At 39.9% G+C, this 19,109-nt stretch overlaps 1 protein-coding gene across 1 annotated transcript in view; it reads left to right on the top strand.

The window, feature by feature from the left end:
• Positions 1–19,109, top strand: part of NDUFAF2 (NADH:ubiquinone oxidoreductase complex assembly factor 2) — a 49,600-nt gene that overhangs the window by 27,052 nt on the left and 3,439 nt on the right. Inside the window, exons 2-3 of the mRNA XM_083404444.1 lie at positions 9,550–9,639; positions 16,225–16,265. Of these exons, the coding sequence (XP_083260570.1) occupies positions 9,550–9,639; positions 16,225–16,265 (131 nt within the window). The remainder of the gene's footprint in view (positions 1–9,549; positions 9,640–16,224; positions 16,266–19,109) is intronic.

Below are 19,109 nucleotides of genomic sequence, written 5' to 3'. Positions count from 1 at the left end.
TGAGAAGATATTTAAAGTCATGCACAGCTGCTGGAGGGAAAAGTAATAAGAAGAAAGAAAGGGAAAACAACACTTTGCATATTTGGGATTTAATATCCTTGGAGGAAGAGACAATCCATTCTAAAATAAAATATTTCACTTGACATAATATGCTCTGTCTCTTATACATTTTCTTTAAGCTATTGTAAGAAATAGCAGCTTGAATAGAAAATTGCCATCTTTTAGAGCCGCCCAGGAGAACAATGGACAGTTAGAACTATGAGCTAGCAGCCCTCTCTCCCTCTCTTTTTAGCAATTTAAATTAATTTTTATATTTTTGTATTTTCTCTTCCATCAACACCTAATTAAAAATAAGATTTATATCAAAGAGGAGGAGGCAGCACCCTTTCAAAACTAAACTTTTCCTACTCAACTGTTTGACTGTTTTGACACCATTGAATCTTTTTAAATTTTGCCAAGCTAATTTCTGGATTTTAATCATTGCAAGATTCTGGAAAATGAACAGTGACAACAATAGATAAAACATGTAGCTTATCTGAAAAGCATAAAAAAGCCCACTGAACATCTTTTTTATTCTCCTATATTTCTGAATGGAATAAAATTTGCAATGTAGTTTAATTTTGTATTGCTTTTTAAAGGACCAGATATTGTTCATAGCTTTTTTTTTTTTTTATAAAAAATTAACTCTTTGAATACTATGAAAAAATTTTTTTACCTGTCCTAAGCTGATATGTGCTTTATGTGAGCTAGTTCTGTTTTAGTGCCCCTTAAATTCAAACATGAGAAAATTGCAGAAATTTACAATTCAATGCGCGTTTCATCAGGGAGGAATCCACAGATTGTTTTGACACTCAGTTACAAATTCAGCATGAAGATGGACGTCTCATGAAATTTGCAGCTGCTGATTGAATTTATATTTCCATAAAGCCCATCAACAGTTGCAGCCTGAAGGGAAGTGTGGGGGGGAAATGACAAAAATTGTGAGGCTAGCATTTTTCTTCAGACTTATAATGACAAATTACTTGTAATAAGGTCTTACACTGACCAGGATTAAACGAAAAATATAGGCAGCCAGAAGGGAATGATTCTACTCCCCCCTCTCTAATTGATTTGAACTAAAAATGTCTAGAGTTGATATCTAAATATATGTTTAGTCATCTGCAGAGTGTGCGAAATGCACCCACAAATCAGAAATGTTCCAACACTGAAAAATAAGGCACTTGCAGGTAATTATAGAGGATTTATCATACAGGTAATCTTATTTTGTAATAACCTCCCATTCTAGAAGATGAATGTTATGCTCACATAAAAGTAGGTCATCTTCATTAGGTTATAGGACACCCACCCCCCACTGTGGTCTTCTTCCTCTCAGCTCTGAAATTGGTTTTTCTGCAGAGCAAAAACAATGTATGTCTAAAAGCCATAAACCAAGAAGAGACTGCTCTGACATTCAAATACTCATAAAACAATTAGTGAATTAAAAATAATTGTACAGATTTATTCTTGTTTTAAAATGTTAAATGTGAAATTTTGATCCTATGTTTCCATAGAGAGAAAGGGAAAAAGTTAAATGTTTTATTAGGTGTTGGGTTTTATGGCTATAATATTGTCGTTATTATCCTTGAGAGAATAGAACTCCCTTAATATCCAAGTTTCCAAAAAAATTGCGTGTCTCAAGACTATTGGAAAGTTAAACATTTCAGGACTATAGCCATTTCATTTAATTGCTAAGGGATTTACATGTATATTCATGCATAATTTGGACATTCTCATCAAGCTATACTCTCAGGACTTTAAACTGATCATTTGAATTTGTCCCACCCTATCCTGAAGACATGAGGCAGGTAAGTCTACTTACAGACAGGTAGCTCGTAGCACTAACATAATTGCTGTTTCACTGTTACCTACAAACAAAATTGCAATTCATTTTCCACACTACTGGGAATATTGCATCCCCACATCTATATTTCATTCATACCAGTGTATATGATATAGTGGCTATGATGCTGAAGAGTAAGGTCCAATTCAGCTGAGCTGCCTTTTAGGGGAGGGAGGCAGATTCCAAGGGATATCTCTCCCTCCCTATCTCTCTGTGTGTGAATGTGTGTGTATAGTTTGGAAGTGTTTAATTAGAACAGAGCTTTCCAAACTGTGTGTCGTGACACATCATTGTGTTGGCTGCAGTGTGTAGGTGTGTCACACGAATACTGCTTGCACTCCTCCCAGGGCTGGAAAGGGATTAGTTTAATCTCTGGTTTGCTAGTAAAAATGATAAATGTCTAAAACGCGTATCACCAACATGAAACGTTTAGAAAGCTCTGAATTAGAAATATAACAACAAGCAAAATGTGACAGCAAACTGAGCTCTCAGAGCTGCTGGGCTGTTGCAGCAGTGTCAAAGGGTGGGGAGGGAGGAATTGGGGTGAGTGGTAGGCAAACATCCTGCATGGACAACTCAGGCCAGCAAGGAAGCGACTGACCCAGGCAAGTGGGTGGCCCTGGCAAACTGTGGAGGTTTGACAAAGTCTACAGGGAGGGATGAAGTGTGGTTGTGATGAGTTCTAGTAGGTGAGAGGTGGCTTTGGCAAGGAATAAGGTAATGAGGTAGTTTTGTTGAGTTTTAGGAGGTGTCTTTGGTGAGCTAGAAAGGAAGGGGATAGGCAGAGTTGGTAACTGAAACAATCATGGACACAGCCCCCGGTATTGAATATGAATGTAAGGAACAGAGAAGAGACTGCGCTATAGGTTGAGGGAGGGTTTCAGATGGGGGTACCCTACTTGCACTAAGTGAGGGGCCCACATTGACCCCCAGGAATACCAGACCATCTCTCCTCCAAATCTAACTAAGAAGAGGTTACAAAGGTTTAGGAAGATGTTGAGGCTGGACTTTTTCTAGTTTTCAAGGGCAACCATCTTGAATAAGATGTGTGATCTGATTTGTTCTTCTGTGCAAATTATAAGGAAAGAGTGCCCAATGGGTCTGTGGAAAACATGCATTGGATAATGAAGAGAGCAATTTCTCATGTGCCCATGCTTTTAAGCTTTGTATGGGTTAAATCACCATTTTCTTGTGTCATGCATGTTTTGGCCCTCAGTTGTGCAGATCTCTCTAGGAGCACTGATATAATGACTAAATGACAAAACAACAACAAAAGTGTGTTTCATACAGAAGCTATGGTTTCTAATCGGATTACATGGACAGCTGTGCCTAACGTGGATTACTTTAGTCTTGAGGCAGAATTTGTGGTGAGCAGAAAAATTTGGTTGGCTACCAAGGGACCACTGTACATCATACATGCACAGGTTCTTGAAGCCCTAGCATTTCTAAGATGATTTCACATGCTCATATCTGTTTCTCAGCATTCTTTTTAGAAGGGTTAGAATATATCCAAGGACTAAACAGACTGCAAACACAAAAATCTTATTAATCTTTAAATACCTGCAAATTGGAGCAAACACTGGCAGTGGAAGTAAATTGACAATCTTTGAAAAATGGACTGGCTGGCAGAAGCATGATATAATTATTTATAAAAATTACTTGCTCTAAATTAAGAATGATTATGTTCAGTTGTACCGTTATGCAACAATTCATATGGTTTGCAATGGTATGTTGAGCAGAGGACAGTTTTCATTATGGATGAGAGCTGAAATGAGTTTCAAAGAAGAGCAATTCCCAGGTGGGTTTTAAGTCTGATCTCTCTAGAGTATTTTCCAGCATTCCTCAGTATTAAATCCTCACATTTTAACTACAAAGTGTGTTGCTAAAAATGAGAAAACTACAGAACTAATTATTCTGCCTGTAAAAGAAGGGAGGTCAACATACAGGTATACTTCAGTCTCTTAAATAAAGCAACATGAGCACCTTAAGCCTGAAATGTCATTTTCCACTGCTCTGGCTGGATAGCTTCCCCACCAATAGGATCCAGCAGAGCTTTGAATGCACCATTGGCCCCAATGTTCCCTGTTGCAGTTAGGATTGTCCTGTAAATCTCTTCTTCAAATAAAATAGTTATAAAATAGAAATAAGTAGGTGGAATATAACTTTCTTTCATTCTTTCATTTTAAATTTGAAAGAATATTTATTTACATTTATTTATTTTATTTTTATTTACTTTTACATTTATAGCTCACCTTTCCTCCAAGGACTGCAAGGTGGTGTACATTGTTTTCTCCTCCCCATTTTATTTTAACAATCCTGTGAGATAGGTTAAGCTGAGAATGAGTGGCTGGCCTAAGGTCATCCAGTGAGCTTCCTGGCTGTAGCGATTTGAACCCTGCTCTCCCAAGTCCTTAGTCCAACACTCTAACCATTATACCACACTGGCTCTAATGAACATACTGCATTTTGCAGTGGCATTTCAGACACATAAAATTACAGGAAATAATCAGTTGGACAAATTGCACATAGCATTCCTTCAAAAATGTGCCACATATGTATTGTTTCCCTTTCAGATTCCCTATATGCCAAGAATAGTCCTTACAATGGTTGAAGTTAAACCAGCATTTAGAGTTCCTTCTTGATCAGGATTTGTTAACCATCTAGTTAACAAATCTGTGTGAAGAGGCAACAGTTGTCAACATTAACTGTAGTTACATTTTGGGGGAGGGGTTGAGGAAAATTCATACGAGAGGAAGAGAGTGGTTAAGAGAATGGTGAGGTGGAAGATTGCTACGGACAGCTGGCATTTTTGGTGCTTGATTTTTCAGTAATACTGAATGTCTGTGATAATGGTCCTGAAAGGAATTTGTGTAACACTGTCATTGTGGTGACATGGCCTGAGTATGTGCAGAGATCTGAATTCAAATCCTGTTTTATTCCATGAACTTTGCTAATTGGCCTTGGTTAGATCAGTGCCTCCATTCTTCTTCAAAGCATTTATGCCAGGAATAAGTGAAAGAACTGCTTTAAAATTAGTAACAAATTTGGTGGTTTCTATCCCAAAATGCCTTAATCTTGAAAACTAGAAAAAGAATCCTACTGCCAGACTTAGTTTAACTGCAGGAGTTTAATCTAAGGATAATATTCAGCTCTGTTTGATTTTGGAGATAAATATTTCAATAAGAAATGAGTTGAAGAGCATGTATTTTCAGCTATTTGAATGATTAGAGTTAATTATGTATCTTGTTAATTGGTATATAGTAGCACCTTTCCTATGTGTCTATTTTGTTTGAGTTTTAATTGCATTTCTTAGTCTTCTGTAGCATGTCTCACGTGTTTATTTTGGAAATGAAAATAATTTACTGGCCTTGTGACAACAGTGGTTCACGTGACAACAATTTCAGAATAGTCATGTTAGTGTGGTGCTACACAATCAAAACCAAAAACCCCAAGGGGTCTTATGATACTGTAAAGACCAACACACCTATTATGGCGTAAGCATTTGTGGCTTAAAGTCAGCTTCATCCAGTGTAGGAAAGTTTATGTCATAAGGAATTGGTTAGTACCTAAGGTACCGCAGGGTTTGTAATGGCTGAATAAAAAGCGTGTCTATGTGATGGGAAGCATCCAAGATAGGAAAAGAGCTGTTGCTCAGGTACCTGTCCAGGACACACTGGTGACCTGTGGCAATATGAGGAGATACACTCAGTCTCCACAAGCTGCTTGAGTAATCTTTATACTTGCATTATGAGTGTGCTATACTCCAGAGATATGGTCCTCCCCTGAACTTCCCAGCAGGGGCAGCTAGTACATTTGTGGGATCCAGTCCCTTTCTTCCTGTTGCTGCTGCTATTTGAAAGGAAATAGTCTTCCTTTCCGGGACGTGGGTGGCGCTGTGGGCTAAAGCCTCAGTGCCTAGGGCTTGCCAATCGAAAGGTCGGCGGTTCGAATCCCCGTGGCGGGGTGCGCTCCCGCTGTTCGGTCCCAGTGCCTGCCAACCTAGCAGTTCGAAAGCACTCCCGGGTGCAAGTAGATAAATAGGGACCACTTACTAGCGGGAAGGTAAACTGCGTTTCCGTGTGCGGCTCTGGCTCGCCAGAGCAGCGATGTCACGCTGGCCACGTGACCCGGAAGTGTCTTCGGACAGCGCTGGCCCCCGGCCTCTTTGAGTGAAATGGGCGCACAACCCTAGAGTCTGTCAAGACTGGCCCGTACGGGCAGGGGTACCTTTACTTTACCTAGTCTTCCTTTCCCACATTCCAGTCAGTGACAAGTTGTATCTGGAGCAAAGTGCTGGGAAACATGCAGCTCTCATAGCCGCCCCATCCTTTGAAATTAGGAAGTCTATTTACATACAGCATTTGCACCCTGCTTTTGAGCTCAAAGGGCTCTCAGAGCAGCTTACAAAAGTCACTACTAAGACTTTCTCCTTCCCCTCAGGCTCATAATCTAAAAAGACAGTTCAACTAAGTCATTGTGCATGTGGAAACATTTGCCTTGCCTCAGTAATGGACTGGATGAGAGCCAACAAACTAAAGCTCAATCCAGATAAGACTGAGGCACTGTTAGTGGGTGGTTCCCTAGACCAGATGGGTGGGAGGTCACCTGATCTAGATGGGGTTACACTTCCTTTGAAGGAGCAGGTTCATAGCCTGGGGGTACTCCTGGATCCTTTGCTGTCACTCGAGGCTCAGGAGGCCTCAGTGGCCCAGAGTGCCTTCCATCAGCTTCGGCTGGTGGCCCAGTTACTCCCCTAACTGGACAAGGATAGCCTAAATACTGTTGTCTATGTTCTGGCAACATCAAGGTCTTTGCTGCCAAAATATTACCACAATTGTTATATGGATCCCAGATCTGCAGCTTTAAAAACCTTACTCCCTTAGAGGCATTTCAAACTAAGTTTTTTCGTTGCCTGCTGGGGATCCCCTCTTGCGTATCCAACATAGCGGTCCGTTTGGAGGTTGGGCAAATTCCTATTAGTACTCGGATATGGATACTGAAGATCCATTATTGGCTAAAGCTTATTTTCTTCCCGGTTGGGCTGGCACCTTTAACCTTATTAGATAACTACCAATCCAGATGGAAAGCTACACTGCTGGAAAAGCTTAAAGGCTTGGGGATCCCACAGCAGACCCTGATAGCGACAGGCTTCGAGAAAGCTAGGACTACAATCCGCCAGCGTATCTGGGACGTAGAATTACAATGCCACATGAGCAAAATGATCAAACATCCAGCAATAAGGGACCATGGGAGAGGTTTCTCTCCAGCTAACTATCTGTCAGGTCTACAGATACCCAAATATAGACGGTCTTTTACCCTCGCCAGATTTAACGTTCTCCCTTCTGCCTTACTTCAGGGCAGATTTGAGGGTAAACCATACACAACACGGGTATGTCCTTGTGGCTCGTTGGAAGTTGAAACTGCTTCACATGTACTATTATGTCGTCTTTATGAGGATATACGTTTGACTTTTATTACACCTGTTTTGCAAAAGTTTAGGAAAGAATCGGAATATCATAGTCTAAAACTACTGCTAGAGGACAAGAATCCCATGATTACATTAAATGTAGCTAAATTCTGTGTGTCTGCAATCAATCGCAGGAAGCAAGTGGTATCCCACAATGCCCAATCCCCTAAATGTTAGTTACAGGGGGCACGTTAACAATTAATTTTAATTTTTATATTTAAATTCTTGTCATTGTCATATTGTCACTTGTATTTCTGATATTTTTATGATTTGTGATATTGTGTGTGTTGAAGCTGGTCTGTGACCGTATTAATAAATTCATTCATTCAAGGTTAGATTACTGCAATGTGTTATATGTAGGGCTGCTTCTGAAGACGATTTGGAAACCAGCTAGTGCAGAATTCAGTGGTCAGGTTGCTCACCAGAGCAAGATAGTTTGAACATATTATACCAATCTTGGTCCAACTGCTCTGGCTACCAATTCAAAGTGCTGGTTTTGACCTATAAAGCCTTAAACAGCTCAGGACCACAATGCCTCAAGGACTGCCTCTTCCCATATGAACCTCCAGACCCTGAGATCATTTACTGAGGCCCTTCATTGTGTGCCTCCTCCTCAAGAGGTTTGGAAGGTGGCAACATGAGAACGGGCCATCTCTACAGTGGCTCTCTGTCTGTGGAATGCTCTCCCCAGGGAAGTTTGCCTGGCGCCTTCATTATATGCCTTTAGGTGCCAGGCAAAAACGTTGCTTTTTAACCAGGCTTTCGATTGACATCCTATGCCCTTTTAAAATGTAGCTCTTTTTTTGGAGGGAGGGGTGTTATTGGGTTGTTGTTTTTATTTTGATTTTATATATTGTGGTTTTTATGTTGATCTTTTCTGTAAACTGCCCTGAGACCTCCGGGTATAGAGCGGTATATAAATTCAGTAAATAAAAAATAATAATAATTGTCATAACTTTAGGAGGAGTTAATACAGTTGCATTTTCCTTAGTTCATTTGTAAAGCAGATAATGTTCAAACAGCATGACACTCTTTACAAAGCAACTTTCTCTTAGACATTTATAAATAATACATAACTTCATAAAATAGAATTACTTAGTGCTTTACACTGTTGACCAGATAAATAAAACACTCAGTGGGAAGCAGAATTTGGCTGCTTCTACCCAAAATGTTCCTTAAGGCAAGATACAGTCTAGCAGTGGTGCCATACGTTGACAATGAACCAAACAGATCACACATCCTTTCATATGTTTTGTTAAAATTGTAGCTCTTGGAGGTAGGGCTATAGAAGTGGGGTGAGATTCAGAGAATAATAGAATTTAGTAATCTAGTCCAACCCCCTGCAATTCAGGAGTCCTTTGCCCAATGTGGGGCTCAAACCCATGACCCTGAGATCAAGTGTCTCATGCTCTTCCAAAGTCTATCAATTTCTTCTAATTTACTTCCAAAACATTTAATATATGTGACTTCCTCCTAAAAGGATGTACAATTGTTTCCCTTTAAATCAATACTAGAATGATACAGTGCTTTAATTATTTTAATAGTGCAGTTCATTTACAATTACTGAAAATATGTAGAGTGGAAGAAATTATCAAGTACTGCATAAAGTAGAGAAATAACACCCTCCTTTCCCTTTTCTTTTAAGTGTAAAAAGAAGTGAGATGTTAATGGGTCACTCTAAGGCTGCAATCCTATGCACACTTACCTGGTTAAGTCCCATTCAGTACAATAGCAAATATAAACTTGCATGGAATTGAAATCTAAAGGGCTTTTTGAACCCTGCTCTGAGTTGAAATCTTCCTGTACTGTTTTTAGTCAACAACAGTGCAGGATATTATTTAGTTGCGGCAAAGGTGCTGAACCCTACCTATACCCACTCCTAATCTTGCTGTTGCTTCTCTCTTACACACAACTTTCTCCCAGCTTAGTTTACTTTACTCCCATTATTGCAGCTAGCTTGAGAGAAAATGGTGTGTGTGTGTGTGTGTGTGTGTGCTGCAGATGGGTTAAAACATGAAGCAAGAGATGGGAAGGCAGACAGACCCAGATTTAAACAACACCTAGTGATGAGAAAAAAGAGTATATGATTTTCTCAGTCAAAATATCTACATAAGTAATAGCATTAAAGAATATCAAATGTTCACCCGTGCATGTGAATGTTTTATGTAATGTTCTTAATCAGCCTTTTTTCTCTTTGAAATAGGTCAGCTTATTAAAGAGAGAAGATTTGTAGAAACGTCTGGTATAAAAGAACACCAATATGAAGCGGGGGACATACCCACAGAATGGGAAGGTAATACATTTTTGAGACAGCTAAAGTAATGTATGATAAAGTGACTTGTAATTCTCCCAGGCTGAATTGAAAGGACACAACAGAGCATCTAAGCCTAGCCCTTGCCTTAAGATTTCTTAAGATGGTCAAATTTTGTTTCCACTTGACACCCTGATTCTGGCTTGTCCAGTTATTACTTCTCCCTTAGTCCTTTGTGGCAGGTGGAGGAACCACTGAAAAGGCTATTGCAGCAGACTGGTATATCTTGACGTACCATCTCTGAATTTTCTGTCTAACCTCAAACACAATGGGCGAGATCCAGTGTTGCACCAGCAGATGCAATGGAATTTCTCTTCCTCCCTTCCCCGCTGCCACGCATCTGTCCCAGAGGCTCCCCCAAGCCTCCAGAGCAGATTTTGGGAGCACATGAAGAGCTGCAGAGAGGAGGAGAAGCAAACATTCTGCTTGTGGAAGTGGAAGTACTGTACATTATGCAGGTGGGATGCCACCTAATTTTCCTCTTTGAATTCTGAAAGTATGGCTCTTAAGCAGGGAAAGTAAAAAGTACATATGCTTAAAATGCATCATATGATTTAACATCAAGTGGCGCTGTGGGTTAAACCACAGAGCCTAGGACTTGCCAATCAGAAGGTCGGCGGTTCGAATCCCCGCGACGGGGTGAGCTCCCGTTGTTCGGTCCCTGCTCCTGCCAACCTAGCAGTTAAAAAGCATGTCAAAGTGTAAATAGATAAATAGGTACTGCTCCAGCAGGAAGGTAAACGGCGTTTCCGTGCACTGCTCTGGTTTGCCAGAAGTGGCTCAGTCATGCTGGCCACATGACCCGGAAGCTGTACGCCTGCTCCCTCGGCCAATAAAGCGAGATGAGCGCCGCAACCCCAGAGTCGGCCACGACTGGACCTAATGGTCAGGGGTCCCTTTACCTTTACCTTTTAGGATAAAAACAATGCACAACTCTATAATTAGGGATTGAGAAAATGGCCTTGTTTTAAGTGGCCATGGATAAGAAAAGACAACACAATGCAAAATGCCTTTTTCCTATGGCTTTCTGAAGCGTGGGATACATTTGCAAATCTGGGCAGTTTATTTGGCTTTCCAGCACAGAAAATAAACCATGTGTGGCAAGGCATACTTTTATTAGCAGCATTTGCATTTTTAACACAACACTTGCTCATGCTTATAATTACCATAACATTTTTTTCCCTTTGTGATTATAGTGGCATTGAATTGGAAGGATTTGTGAAGAGAAGGGAAATAAAAAGTGTTATGAATAGGCAATGGTCTCTTTCTCTCTTTAAGCACAGTTCCTTTCAGGGGATGGGAAGAAAATGTTCAGACTGCTTTGTTTCCCCATCCATTATTTGGGCAGAGGAGGTGTGCAGTGTATTCTTGTTTATGACAGAGCAGAGAAAAATGTAGGTGCTTAAATGCAAAGAACAACATTAACTGGATTTTTCCAGTTAACATGTTAACTGCTGAAATCTTCTGTTTGGAAATGGTGGGAGGAAATGAGAATCACATTCTCCCTCTTTTTTATCTGGGGCTGTTTCTGTAATAAGAGAAAGAAGTGGGTTTTAATAATACTGTACTGGAATTGATATAACTTTTTTAAAAATGTTCAGAGCATTTCCCCTACATTATCTCAGTGCTTATAACAATACTAGATAGTGAAAATTGTTGCTCATCATTAAGGCCTCCCCTGTGGGATTTCATATTTTTCCAGTTCTGTAAAACATGAACAAGATTACACAGATTTCGAAGGAGGTGATGGGTGGGGTGCCCTTGCAGATAGTTTATGGGATTATAACTACAGTGGTACCTTGGGTTACAGACGCTTCAGGTTACAGACTCCGCTAACCCAGAAATAGTACCTCGGGTTAAGAACTTTGCTTCAAGATAAGAACAGAAATCGTGCTCCGGCGGCGCAGCAGCAGCAGGAGGCCCCATTAGCTAAAGTGGTGCTTCAGGTTAAGAACAGTTTCAGGTTAAGAACGGACCTCCGGAACGAATTAAGTTCTTAACCTGAGGTACCACTGTAAATGTATGGCTCACTTCTTTATCAGAATGAGCTTCCAGTACACCCCTCTCCCCCAGTTTTCTATAGTCTGTTTTCTTCAGGCTTGCTTTGACCAGCAAACCTTGAAACACAGTATCATTTGATCCAATTTCCCTTTCCTTCATTTTCATTGTGATTGCTCATAGGAACCAAGAATGCATTTTGACAATAATATATCTATGCCACTGGTACACAGAAGAATATTCTTGGTGGATGTCCTTCGACTGTGGAATTCCTCAAGGATTGAAGCTTGTTCTGAAGACAGGGTTTTTAGACTTTTGGGATATCCAGGAGTTGAAGTCAGCATGTCATTTGTTTAAGTGGACAGTTTTTTGTGGGGGGTTTCTCCCTCTGTTCTAAGAATCTGGGATGTGTACAGCACACATTCCCCCCCCCCCAATACTCCCAACAATCCTGAAAGGTACAATTAGGCTAAGTGTGTATGATTTTCTCCATGAACACAAAACATAAGCTTCATGGCAGACCAAGCGTTTGAACATGAGTGTCCCATGTCCAAACCAACAATATGACAACCATGGTTTGAGGAAATACATGAATGAGTCCCCGATTAGCATGGATAACATGTGTAAGTAACACCTTTCTTTGCTCTGTCAGGGTTCCCTTTCAAGAAATCCCTTGATTTCTTGGCCAAAGGCATTATCTTGTGGATGCAGGCTGTCAATAACCTTTTTATCATTTTTATTCTAAATTGTCACTTACTGCATCTAGTAACTTACCTTCTTCATACATGTCACTGGTCCTCATGAAAAGGTATCTGTCATTTTCTGTGTCAAGATTTAGGAGTTTGTGTGCCTCATGCTGCATTTTACAGCCTGTCTATTCTAGTCCTTCTCTCTCTCTCTCTTTTTAATGGGTACCATTTAGTGATTAATGGGAGTTTTAATTTGCATGCTCACTTTTACGCTCATTACAATGCGTTATATGCCAGTAGAAGCCTTAAAGTTCAATGAAAATCTCATGCATACTAATGAGAATGCAAATGAGTGCTGATGAAAGAATGCCAAGGTCTCAAGGTATGAAATGTCCAGTTTATCTTGCTAAATTCCTTTCAGACAAATGTAGCGTTATCACAAGCACAGACTGTGGATAGTACCATACCGTATTTATATAATTAATTACAACTATGTAATTAGAAAATTGGAATTGCAGTCAGTGGATTTACAAAAGGTTTAATGAGAACTTTGTAGAATTGGACTTCATCTGTGTGTCTCTCTCTCTCTGTGTGTTTTCTTTGCCTTTTATACTGTTCCAAATAGAAGCTATTTTGGCTGAGACTGAATGAAAGCATTCTGGTTTATGTAAATGTTTTTCTAGAAGTTGATTGCACTGGATGCATTTTCAAGCTGAAAGGGCAAAGAACAATTCTAATAATTGCAAAGATTTTGTCTGCTTACACGTCAACAATGATTTTTCTAAACTGCAATGGAGGTTTTACTGTCCTGCACATATAGAAGAGGTTTGGTGAAAGTAAAGGAAAAGTATGGGGGAATGGATGCTAAGCAATAATAAAGATGAGATAAAGAATTTATGGATTTGAAGAAGCTGTATTTTTGGACAATATTAAGGAAAACATTGTTATTGGCTGGATTTAAGCTTCTTGTAAACATCCTCTGTTCAACTCTGTAGAGACTATATGTTGTGTAAAATAAATAATATTGGAAATGCCTGTCATAAGCAGCCATTCCCAAAATGAAAATAAGAGTAAAATCACATTAACTACATTTTGTTCTGACTCAAAGCTTAGTATGTAGGTGAGAATATTAGCGAAATCAACAATAAAAAATGCACTCCCTTTAACCCTTTGGTTTTGTGATTAGTATTACTGCTTCTTTTTCATTCTCATTTTATGATGATAATGCTCAACCTCATTGCCACTTTACTAATAGAAAGACAATTGGTAAGAACAAGAGAGAGGGTTTTTTAAGCTGCAATATCTATTTTGTGTTTTGATTTTGGCTCATTAACCAAGATGGTTTCATGTTCTGGTATGTAATGTGATTTTAAACCACAGTTGACAGTACTGAAACAACTGCAAACACAGTTGAAGACACCATGATAGTTGAGGTTAGGGAGAGGTATATGGGCCTAACTCTTAATAAACTAGGGTTAGGAATTATGCTGAACTGGCACAGATCCTGTTTTTTGCTTTGTGCAGATAATGATTTTATTATACTGTTCCTTAGTGCTGTTTTATTTTGTTGTTGCTGGTGGTAGTTTTAATACTGTGTTTTAATTTATTGATATATGTTTTAATTTTGAAAGTAAGGTATTGAAAGGATAGATATAAATGTTGGAATAAAATTACAGCTTGACTGTAAGCAGGTTCTTATTTAATTAATTATATTTTCTTTTACATCCAATTCTGGTCACTACATTTCTGAAATACATAAATAAACTGCGAAGGAGTTAGAGGAGGACAGCAACAATGGGAGGAAAGTGTTTGAGAAGGAACATTGGTCTAGAAGCATCATCAGCATTGTTTGGCTGTGCATAAACTAATTACAGTTATTGCTGTCGCTATAACGTTAGTAATAACTATGATCAGCAAAGCAAAGACATTTGATATACCAAATTCTGAGAAGGCAAAGGACTCCCTTTCCATTCTTCTGAGGATAGAATCAGACTTTCCAAATAATCTTTAAAAGATAGGAATAACGTCTACCGCTTTCTAGCAGATTTACTCTTCTGCCTTGAGTAGGGAAGACAGGTTATGTATGGCAGAAATAACTTGTCATTCCCCCCCCCCCTTTCGGTTATCAGCAATAAAGAGATTTGTCCACCTCATTTCTTTGCCACAATTAGAGTTTGGGCCTCATCTTGGAAGCAGTGGCGGAGCTTCATGCTCCAGCACTGGGGGGCAGAGAGCAGACAGGGCGGGGCTGGGCTGGTGCGCATCCCGGGGGGTGTGGTATGCCGCCCACAGGGGCATGGCACACTTCCTGGGGGTGTGGCACGCCCCCTGCGGAGGCGGGACGCCCAGTGCGGGGAGCTGCGATGGCACCCCACCGGGATCACGCTGCCGGGGGCGGTGCGCTCCCCCCACACTCCTCTTCCTCCGCCAGTGCTTGGAAGCAGAATTTGTATTACTTTTTACCTTACTCCTGCTGTCAGTCAGAGGATCCTCAGTGGGTTATATCCAATGCTAATCATACTGAGCATAAACCCATTGAAATTCATGGACATGACTAACTTGGGGCCATTAATTTCAGTGGATCTATTCTGAGTAAAACTTAGTTGGGTACAACCTACTTGGCTGTATTCAACAAAGTCATCCTGTTAGTACAAGGACGCAATGAGGCTTCCTCTTCCTTTTCCTTTCCTTTTTCCCCATGCCTCCTCCCCAAATCTGTACTGGGGTTTTCCCCAGCCTTCCAGAGAAGACTGGGGGAGGGCACATGAGGACAGGGAGGAGAAATCCTGTAGCGCAGGTGGAAGTCCTTGAGCTAATGAGACAACTTCCTTGGATACAATACAATATATATGTGCTTACTGACTTTTTACTCATTGGCAATACAACAGGCACATGTAATGCCACCCCTGCTCTTCCAGTGTTTCCCTTATGACATTTTCTAGGAATGCAAGAGACAGTCTAAACAGACAAAAATCTTACCTCACATGTTCACCTGATTAGCAGTTACCTGTCCCCTCCCCTTACTGTTGGCAGGATGATCTACGCATGACAGAGCTGGTTTGTTATGAGAGAGCTTGTCTAGGAGCTGAATGGACTTAAAGAAGGCCAGAGTTAAAGTTCCTGCAGTTTTAAGTCAGAAATTAGGGGGGAAATGTTTTGTTATTACGTGTACCCTTCCTCCAAGGAGCTAATGGGGGTGTACAGAGTTCTTCTTTTCTATGTTTTCCTCACAAGCAACCTTGTAAGGTAGGTTAGGCTGAAGGATAGTGATTGGCTTAAGATCAACCAGTGAGTTTTGTGGTTGAGTTTGGATTTGAACTTGGGTCACCTCAGTCGTAGTGTTATATTCTAACCATTTTGCCAGGCTAGGTGTCAAGAATCTTGCTTTAGGAATTTTTGGAGAAAAGCACAAGCTGGCCTGGGAGACAAATGTGAGAAATTGTTAGGGATGACTCAGTGGATTGAGCTTTTATGCATTGCTGCTTTCTGGTGGCAAATCATTTGGCATTCTGAAAACTTCAGTTTCAGTTCTTGCAGAACCAGTTCCTAAACCTTCTGTGTGTGGAAGTGCATTTCATGTGTTTAGTGGTGTCAGGTGAAGGTTTAGAAAGTGGAAACTCAAGTGCTTGTGGAATGGGGACGTCCTGTTCTGTGGGTGCCATGCCTAATTTTCTAGCATTCTTGATGACAGCTATTTTCTGCTGCTCTGACTGCAAGAGCCATCTAGCACCAATCTCCATGTCCTTCCGTAGTCCATTTGCCTTCTGGCATTCAAATCCTTAATTTAAGTGGCTTTCAGATACGTAATCTGTACTATTGATACAATTATGAGTAGTTTTTTTAAAAAATGTTTGACCTCTGTTTTAATATTTTTTTGCAGCTTGGATTAGGAAAAAAAGAAAAGATCCACCCACATTTGAGGTAAGAGAGACTACATTGCATCTAGGTGAAACTACTGATTATTTTATTTGCCTAATGACTTCAGTCAGAAAGCAGTTCTTTGTGCACAAATACAAGATGGGGGACACATGGCTTTCCAGTGATACATGTGAAATGGATCTTGGGTTTCCCTGGACTTCTATTCTGAAGTCTCACTTGTGTTGCACCATGGTATCATTCTCACATCATACCAATGGACAACAATGCACTATGTGCTGTTTGGGGTGTATGAAACGCTGCCTTTTAGGCCTCTAGGTCCTGTCTGTTCTCTCTCACCTTTCTGTCTTTGCCTTGGAGCTCTCCTTGCTTGTGAGGGCTCTATACTTCACCTGTTTTGTTTGTATTTTTATAGTTATTATATTGTTGAAAGCTTTAATAAAAATAGAAGAAGTAGTAGTTGTTGTCTGAAATGGAGCTCTCCTGGCCAGTGTGACAAACCTTAGGAAGAGAGGGAATCTATAAAAATGGCTGCAAGGAATCCATGTGGGAGGATTGTTCAAAGAGTTTGTAGCTCCAGTGTAGTGTTCATAATTGAAAGTGGCTTTAGTCAAGAATTGTTCTGAATCAGTGTACAGACCCTGTACCTCTCTGCTTAAAGTTAGCTACTGACTGCAGCAGTATTGATAGAACTTTCAAGCAAAGGAAATTTTTAGACATAATTTCTAGATTCTAGAACGTCCAGATTTTATTCCTAGTATTTGCCCCACTCATACATTTGCCTTTCATAAAGCATTTTTTGTGTGATTCCAAGCAGTTATTTGGTTCCTCATCTCCAAACTATATCAATATATTATTACTGTTTCCACTAATGAGTAAGTCTGTAAGCCTACCTGAAAGTTATTTTTATTTATTACATTTTTGCACCACCCTTCTTCCAAGGATCACAGGATGGTTTACAGTATAAAAGCACAATACTTAACATAGTAACAAACAAAAATAATACAACCCACGCCAGCCACACACAATTTAAAAGGCCATAGATTGTTTAATTAGCCAAAGGCCTGGGAGAAGAGGAACGTTTTTACCTGGCATCTGAAGATTTGTAACAAAGGTGCCAGACAAGCCTCCTTGGGGAGAGCATTCCCCAAATGGGGAGCCACTGCAGAAAAGGCCCTTTCTCATGTTGCAGCCCTCTGGGCCTTGCGGAGGAGGCACATGAGAAGGGCCTCCAGGGATGATTGCAGAATCCAGGTCGGTTCACATGGGGAGAGGTGGTCTTTATGGTATCACAATCATGAGTCATTTAAGGCTTTATTGGTCAGAACCAGCACTTTGAATTGGGCCCAGAAACTAATCAGCAGCTGGTGTTGTCTGGTTAGGATTGGTGTTATATGCTCAAACCACCTTGTCCCAGCAAGCAACCCAACCTGGCTGCTGATTTGGAGTATAGAAGTGGTGGGCAAGCTAAGATTTAAGCACCCCATCTGCTTCAAATCATCCTCCAGTAGTTTGTTTGTGAGTGTTTTTGTTGCAAGAGTTCATGTGTAGCATTTAGCTGAGCCCTTGTTCTCAATCTTCCCATACAGAAATGCTAGAACCTGGGATCATCCAGTGAAGTTGTATATTGGGAGATAATAGAACAAACAAAATAAAGTACTTCTTTACACAGTACATAGTTAAACCATGCAATTTGCTAGCATAAAATATAGTGATGGCTACCAATTTGGATGGCTTTTAAATGGGATGAGACAATTTCATGAAGTATACTATGGTGGCTATATTGCCTCCAGTTGCTGAGGACCTTGAGCAGGAGAATTCTGCTTGGGAGCAGAATTTCCATATTCCTCTGGCTGGCTACTGTGAGAACAAAATGCTGGAGCAGATAGGTCTTTCGGCTGATCCAGCAAGGCTCTTCTAATGTACTCTGATGTTTTCATTGGAATAACCTGAATGCCATCTGGTGAGTTAAACTTAAGTTTTAAAAAAGCTGTTCTGCTTCTTTAAGACTGGAGATCGTGGGCTGTTGTTTTTTATTTTTTTTAAAGCAAACTCTAAGTTGCATTTTAATGTGAAATTGAATTCATTTGTAAGTTCCTTTAGCTACTGTGGGAAGTCTGAAAGTGGCTTGGAATAGAAAATACGGTAAATAACTGCTTTTCATTTCTAATGCACCGTGTGTTTGCTATGCAGTAATAAAAACTAAATGGCTTCTGAATTGCACAGTTGGATACAAGGTGAAATGTTAAAAAGAAGAAACTTTTTGTGACAGCTCCTGTCTTCTTTCAAACTATTTCTAGCATTTCCATAATTATCTGTTTTGACAGCCTCCTTGTCAAGGGAGGAAAATGTACTCCAGTGAGTAGTAATAAGCATAAAGTTTAAATTATTATTCTCTCCCCCCCAGAAGAGAATAATTATATTGGAAATTACATTATGTTTAGTTACTGCAGTGCATACCCGCCTTCCTTATTTGATCATAAGAATATTATTTATTTCAGAAGAGGCATGATGAAAACTAACTTCAATCATGGAGGTTCATTTTCATAGAATTCCTGTTCGCCATCACCAACCTGAGATGTGATTTAGAAGTAGTTTTGCTAGATGACAGTAGGAGCAGACTAGATTTTTGATTGTCTTGCTTTTAAATTCAGTCAAGCTTAGGGGATAGACTGTATCATTTAGTTTGATTGACTGATTAGACTAATCAATTAAAAGCCTCTTGGTTGATGAAAACATTGTTCCTGATTGATCAAGCGGCAGATTTTTTTGAAAATATGTATATTCTTATTTTCAATATAAGGACATTCTAAAACTGCATTTGAGAAATGCCTTCTTGGAAGAGACATTCACAGAGGAAAAATGCTTTTTCTAAAATGGTGGCTAATA

The sequence above is a fragment of the Podarcis tiliguerta genome, assembly GCF_965153285.1.
Source record: "Podarcis tiliguerta genome assembly, chromosome: 11".
NCBI lineage: Eukaryota > Metazoa > Chordata > Lepidosauria > Squamata > Lacertidae > Podarcis > Podarcis tiliguerta.
This window is presented reverse-complemented; position numbering and strand designations above follow the sequence as displayed.